The 7514-nt window shown below is 35.1% G+C and overlaps 1 protein-coding gene across 1 annotated transcript; it reads left to right on the top strand.

Annotated features, from left to right (window-relative positions):
- Positions 1–1455: 1455 nt before the first annotated feature.
- LOC147848376 (uncharacterized) lies at positions 1456–6344 on the top strand. The gene is made up of 12 exons (XM_087338444.1): positions 1456–1529; positions 1682–1761; positions 2810–3116; positions 3488–3529; positions 3826–3946; positions 4404–4498; positions 4621–4705; positions 4927–5055; positions 5389–5467; positions 5586–5633; positions 5819–5926; positions 6006–6344. Exons 1-12 carry the CDS (start codon positions 1456–1458, stop codon positions 6056–6058), a joined length of 1221 nt encoding a protein of 406 aa, XP_087194570.1. The 3' UTR covers positions 6059–6344.
- The last annotated feature ends 1170 nt before the right edge of the window (positions 6345–7514 follow it).

The raw sequence follows: 7514 nt of genomic DNA, 5'->3' as shown, positions 1-7514 counted from the left end.
AACGATGTGTATATGTTACACGCCCATATAGGGAAATGGATCGATGTGTGTATAGACTTAAAAGTTGGAGCAGAGGGACACATTACTAAGGTATCTCAAAACATTATGAACCCCCCATGCATGATGTTATTTTTTGAATGGTAGGGTGGAACTTTGAGTATCTCTTTAGATTCGGTTGAAGGTTTCCGTACATTGTTAGTGTTGAGAATCAAGCTCAAGTCACGTGCACATGTGCTTATGAAGAAAAGCACAATGTGTGAAAAAAGTACGTGAGCACACTTTTATTGTAATATGTGTGAACTATCTAGTTACACGAAGAACTAGATTATGATATTTGGTTAGTTGTCAAGTGTAAATGTGGTCAAAGAAGATTAGACATTCTTATGATAGAATCGTACTCAAGTAGATATCTTGATTAGATTCCACCAACCACATTTAATGTGGCATTCCCGTGAGACTTGTATATAAAACCCCCTTGGCCCATCGTGTTTAGTTCATGAACTTTAGTTTATTAATGTAGTTTTCTCTTCGGTGCATCAACTGTCATCCTCCTAGTGTGTATTTTATTATTTCTGGTTATTTTCTCCAATTCTTTCTCTTGCTCACAGACCCACTCTCACATACACACTACGATTTCGCATACCCCAACACTACGAGAGTTAGATTCTTTACAATTAGCGACCTGTCATTACAACGACGATTGATGTTTTAATTACCCAGATTCCAGAATGAGCATGCTGACATATGAATACAACATGAGAGCATCCATGAAAGGAGGAGTACTTATTTACACATGAGACCTGTACGCAAAGTGATCTATTGACCGATCATTAGGACGAGTATTTTTCATGGTTCTACGTCATAGAGCCAATGTTAGGAGCGATCGATGGCTAAAGCAATTTCATACCTATGCTCAAGCTTGAAGCAGACAAAGCAAGAAGATGGATCAGTTGGAAGGCAAAAGCAAGCAAGATGGATCTGAGTCAAACCAATTGACAAACCCATGGCTGCATGTAGTGGATCGGTTTCAGACACTATTGACAAACCCATAACATGGAAGACGGATCAGTTGGAATGCAAAAGCAAGCAAGATGGATCTGATTCAAACCAATTGACAAACCCATGGCTGCATGTAGTGGATCAGTTTCAGACACTATTGACAAACCCATAATTGCATGTAGTGGATCGGTTTCAAACCTATTGACAAACCCATAACTGCATGTAGTGGATCGGTTTCAGAACTATTGACAAACCGAAGGCTGCGTGCCGAATGGCAAGGCCGAAAAACATTGCACTCTACAAGATGAGAAACAAAGGGTTATTTTGGGGATTATAAAAATACAAAGGGTATTTTGGGAATTATAAAAATACGAAGGGTATTTTGGGAATTATAGAAAAGGTTAGAAGTATTTTGGGAATTAGCATGTGTATGGAAGGCAGCTCTTTCATGCTCAAATGGCGTTGATGGGCAGCAGAAAATGTGGATTGGATTCTGTGTTTCTATCACCGCCCACTTCCACAAAGTTCAGGTGTGTTCAGTTTCTCATCGTTTCCCTCAGACCCACAAATTTCTTTTTGCTATGTTGGATTCGTCTCCTATCTACCTCATTCAGTGTATATGGTATCAAAATCAGCGATCATTTTCCCCATCCGATTGGTTGTCTATCCTCAATCTGTCCAGATTGAGTGGGGTCTCAGATGTGATGAATCTAACTGTGTCTGGTCTTTCCAAATTTTTGCGTACATTTTTTGCTGGTTTTGGTAAAAGAGCTTAGAATTAAGGAAAAACCCTAAATCTGCTGCCACTTTCAACGATGATAGTTAGATAGGTTAATCAAACTGTTCCCATATTCACTTAATGTTATTTGAAATATACAAGTTTTCGATGAGGAAAAACTATAGTGTAATATCTATATGTTACCCTCTTCATGTAATGTTGTTCAAAACATAGCTTTTTTTTTGTCAATCTTTGGGTGCCCATTCGTGTGGTCTAAATATGCACCAGTTCCATGGAGAAATTTGATTCAGTGGGTCTATTGGATATTACTCAACGATGTTATATTTTGAGATGGACACTTATTTTGGAGGTGTGGAATCACCGTTTTGGACCTTTTTAGCACATTTATGAAATCATAGATTTATATCCAAAGTTTTCCCACACTTACCTAATCTTTAATGCTGTTTGAAGTGCAAAAATGTTGATATTGTCTATAGATTCAACAATCTCCCCTGAGAAAGGGATTTTCTTGGAAGTTCCATACGGATATAAAAACTTCACCATCACATGCTCTAGTATATCCTTGAGGTGGGCATTTTGGAAGGGAGATTGCACTAACAAGAACTGGAATTCACAGGAGGAAAAAAAAGGCTCAATTACCCAATAGATTAACAATATTGTGCTTAAAATGGTCAAGAATACATTTCAAAGTTTAATGAACTTAAATAAAAGTAGTACATGATACTTGGATCTATGTAGATCATCAAAAGCACTAAGAATAACCTTCTGAAACAAGCATTTATCAGGAGGGAGATCCAAAATACCCCTGAGTTTTTCTTTATTTTTCCAAATGCGTTTTTCTTTTTCCCTCAATGCTATTGTTCAACCCTGAAATAACAATTATATGGTTAATGGATCCCTGATTTTTAAATTATATGTGCTATTTGAGTAACTAAATGTATATTTCATCCTATTCCTGTCTCTTTCAAAGGCTGAGCAACAGTGTTTAGTGAAATGACCAAAAGTTAGCGTCATGCATTTGGGGAAATAATGAAAACTCAGCGGCATTTTTATTTATTTATATTTAATCAGCTTTCTCAGAATTCATCCTTGCAAACTTGTTTGTTTTCCTTCTGAAAAATTGTAGGGATTTGCCTGGAGTTCAGCATAAAAGACGAACTATTTTCTGCTGTCAGGGATGGTTTGAATTCAATTCAGATCTATCTGAAGGGTTAAAAAGTCAGTTGAATTCAGGAGACTTCAAAGTTTTATCTCACTTGAAACAGTTAGGATGTGGTGACTTGATTTCAAAACCAAAAACCGTACATTTTCGTGGATGTATCAATGAGTCATACACATTTGATTGTGTGGGAGGAAAATTCTTTGTTAAAATCAACAGGTAATTTACTTCTATTGCCAAAATCTCACCATGTTAAAACATGTGAACTGGCTCTATATACCTTCCTAAGCATAATAATATTTGTAGATGTTTGAAGGGGATAGGACGATCAATATGTGTTGCACAATAACATGCAACGAATTCTTTTATAACATTGATCATTCATCAAGTAGGTATATCTAGTGTTTTAGTCAAACCTCTGTAGAAGGATGACCATTAATCAGCTTCTATTTGTCTTCATGCGAATCCTCTCTTCATTTCTCCCATCCGTAAAATAGCTTGAGAAAGGAAAACAGTTTCCTATAATCATTGAATCAATATGATTAGTAGCTGGTGGCATTAATGATCTTATTTTATTTTGTTTCAATCAGGTCTCTTGCTGCAAAAGATATGTTTTTGGGTGAACATGAGGCGTACGTATTGATTATATCTGTATCCCTCCTCAAATCTAGTTTTCATAAAATTAAAATTTCTGGTTTTTTGTTAATTGTTTTGTGGAACAATAGTATATTTGTTGAAATGAATAAAGAGAAGTAGAAAGAAAAATGGGAAAAAGTTCTGAAATCCATGTGGTTACCAAGCTTTTCAATATTCTGATATTGCAAATTTTATGTTTGTATTAAGGAATCATTAATAAAGATCTTATGAAATTCTAAACATAACACACACACACACACACATGTGCATGCATGTGCATGTTTTTTATCAGGTTGCTGAGATTAAATATATCTCAAGGAGTACGGGTTCCTCAGCCTTTTGGATATGGAGATTTGCCTGATGGTGGGTCCTATATCATACTGGAACATCTACAGTTTCGTCCTTTTGGCATGGTAAGAATAATGCGTTTAAATATACTCTTAACCTATCAGGGGCAATGAATTCTAATGCTGATTCATACTAAATGGGAACTTAGAGATGAGATGTATGTATGCAAGGTTTGTTGTAAAGTACCTTGAAATTATTCAGCCAAAATATATATTTTTTTATAAAAAAATGGGTTCTAGTTGATTCTGTGACCTTGGCATTTTGAAAGATAGACTGTCCTTGATACGATGAGCATAGCATTTGAAACTATCTTGATGCTATTTCATACTTACATACGAACTTAAACATGCACAGCTCTGAAGCATAGGAAAGGTTTCATGTAAAAAACTAGTTGAAAATTATTTGGCCGAAAAGTCACTTTTTTCATCAAAAATTTGGAATTACAGGCCAAAAAATAAAATGTCTTTTCCACAATATGCATGATTGAGAAATGATATACTTACTGCAATATTGTTTTGTTAGATGCGAAAGAAAAGCCAAGCAGATCTTGGGAAGAATTTAGCAATGCTGCATCAGTATGAAGTTGGAGATTTGTTTGGGTTTCCGTCAAACACAAGGTTTTTTTTTTTTTGATGCACGAGGTTTTTGAGGTTTTAATTGGAATGTTATTGTTACTGTAAATCCAAGCTAACAAATTTATGAAACCTGATTGGAATGATTTTTCACTTATTGTGTTTAGGCTTGGAGTTGTTCCTTTGGAAAATACATGGATGTCATCTTGGGAAAACTTTTTTGTGGAGAGGCGGTTAAAAGATCGTCTCATGGTACGTGAAAGGTATTTAGTATTTTCAGTGTCTCAAAGTTGAAATATATACGAAATACATTCGATGAAATGAATGTCACTTGAATTTGTTCAGAAATATAAAAAAATGATACTATTCTTAGCATAATTCTAGAGATATGCCTAATGTTAATATGGCACTTGAGCTGTCTTTTATAAATTTGAAACTTCTTTTGAAGCTCCACTTGATATACAAAATTTCAGAGGGTTTATGATGTTCTAGGAGAGAATGCTAAAGAACTGCAAGCAAAAGAAAGCATGCTATTAAATAGAGCAAGAGATATCTTGGGTGAGCATAAGTGCAAGCCAAGCATTTTACACGGAGATCTATGGGTAAGGTTTACATATTTACATATGATTGATTCCTAAGAGTTATGAATATAGGTTGAAATTGCAAATGGCTCTCAAGGTTAATCATGTTTGTTGGAGATTTTATGTTTTTTTTTTGTTCCTATTTTGGCTGTACCCTAGTGGTAAGCCAAGTTTTTACTAACCCATGCAAGCATGTTGGTTCAAATTTCACAATATGCACTACTCTGCTAGATGTCACTAAAGAATGTAGGGATTGCATATGCATAGCCTTCTGGTCTCTGCGGAACAACCGTATGAACTGAGCTACAGCCATCTGAGTTTTCTTTCTTAACATTGTGCAATATTTCTGTGTAGATGGGAAACACAGGTTTATTAGCAACGGGAGAGGTCGCCATGTTTGATCCTGCGACCTTCATTGGGGATGCTGAATTTGGTAAACTCTACTTTTTTCGTGTTCTACCAAAATTTACATACTTAGTTAACTGTAGTTATGTCAACATTTTTCTTGACTTGTGGACCATATGATACTATTAATATTGGTGTTTTCACAGACCTAGCATTTCAAGATTGGTCACCAATTCCAGGTTTCCCAGGTTTTTGTAAGTGGTTTTTCCTTTTCTGCATATGTCTTATTAATGGTTTTCTTGTTTTACTTCAATAAGATTTTTTTCCTGTGAGCCCATGTAAGCATTTAAACAGTATAATTTCAAGACTATGCTGAGGTGAAAATTGGTTTTGCCTATCTCTATTACACGATTGAAAGCAAATTTGCTTCATTTTTCAGCCGATGCCTTCTATGATTCATACCATGAGATACTTCCAAGGACACCTAAATTTTCGGACCGGCATAAGATCTATCAACTTTTTCATCTCTTAAATCACCTCCTCATTTGTAAGAATGCAGTTTTCTTTCTTGGTGTCCTGTATGATATTTTAGTCGTTATTTAAGAAAATTTAATTCCTTCTCCCAGATGGGGTGGAATACTACAACCATGTCATAGCTATGGTGGATTCGGTGCTATAAAGAAGAAGAGTAGAACAATTTCACGCAAGTCTTACTACGCTCTTATGTATGATGTGCTGTAAAATTTTGCCTAATTGGGTCCAAGTGTAAATCACAAAGAACACACTCTTACTAGGGTGCTAACCGGAACATAATGTTTTCCTCTAAATAGGGGCTCGGTGTCCTGTTGCAGAAAACTGAGAAAATGTATTTGTTTCATGTACTACATAATGGGTGTAACTTTTGTCTCATAAATCATTTTGGCCTTTTGCTCAGAATTGTATAATGTCTCAGATGATGATTGTAAGCTGGTCTCATAAGTCATTTTTTTGTGTAGATTTCTATCATGTACTACTAGATGACATTTGTAACTTTGGCTATTTTTGACTTTTTTTGTCGATTTGTATAAAGTATCGGATTGTAACTTTGTTTTCATATGTACCCTTTCCTGTAGATTTGTATCATGTGACACGCATCACATGATGATCATAATCGTGGTATTGTTTGTAAGTTTGTAGATGCATGTTATTTACAGTAAATTTCATTCGGTTCTTCATCTTTACGGGCGTATGTTAGAGATATTTAGTCTTATTAATTCATGGATTTTTAGTCCCACGACAATAGACACAATGTGCAAGAACTATTCTACATCTTGTAATGCATCTCATTTCATTATATGCCGAAGGTGTCAGCTTTACAGATTATATTAATTGTAAATATAGCGATACGAATTTACAAAGAATTACATACGCAACCCAAAACTTCAAATAAAAGTAATATACTAAAAGGCGTGAAATAGGCCATTGAAAAGCGAAGTTCAATACAAGGGGATGACCATTTGACAAGTCTCTTTTTGTGGCAAAATTCAGTGCATGCGATGAAGAAGGCATCAAATGAGGGAGATAAGAGCATTGTGTTGTTGTGCTTAATGTTTGTAAATGTCAAATAATTTCTAACAAGTCTCTTTTTGTGGCAAAATTCAGTGCGATGAAGAAGACATCAAACGAGGGAGATAAGAGCATTGTGTTGGTGTGCTTAATGTCAGTAAATGTCAAATAATTTCTAGAAGCAACAAGCAAACAGGATGACAAAACAAGGGTCCCAATTAAGTAGGAAGAATAACGTATCGAAGAAGTAACTATAGGAGACTTTGGGAGCGGGAATAATGTATTGGGATGGGGTTTTGTCAATACTTTCTTGCATGATGAAATCGAATCATTTGAAAATATATTGGTATTAATAATTGGTTACGTTTTAATTGCAATTGAAGTTGTACTCTTATGCCTTCATTTTCTTCTATTTTGTCATAATATAACAGAATTATTGGTATGATAATAGATAGAGAACATTATTGATGCTTGTTAGACGATGACATAGAAAAGTTGTATGGCTAACTAACAATTTGAACCAATCTCATGCATGCATCAAATTGGTCTCCATCAAAAAACTCAACAACTTTTCGCAATTCAACCAATCT

The sequence above is a fragment of the Azolla caroliniana genome, unplaced genomic scaffold (genome assembly GCF_043228905.1).
Source record: "Azolla caroliniana isolate FFs.n. ecotype wild unplaced genomic scaffold, voAzoCaro1.0.p SCAF_370, whole genome shotgun sequence".
Taxonomy (NCBI): Eukaryota; Viridiplantae; Streptophyta; class Polypodiopsida; order Salviniales; family Salviniaceae; genus Azolla; species Azolla caroliniana.
Note: the sequence above shows the minus strand (reverse complement) of the source record. Positions and strands in the feature narration are given on the sequence as shown.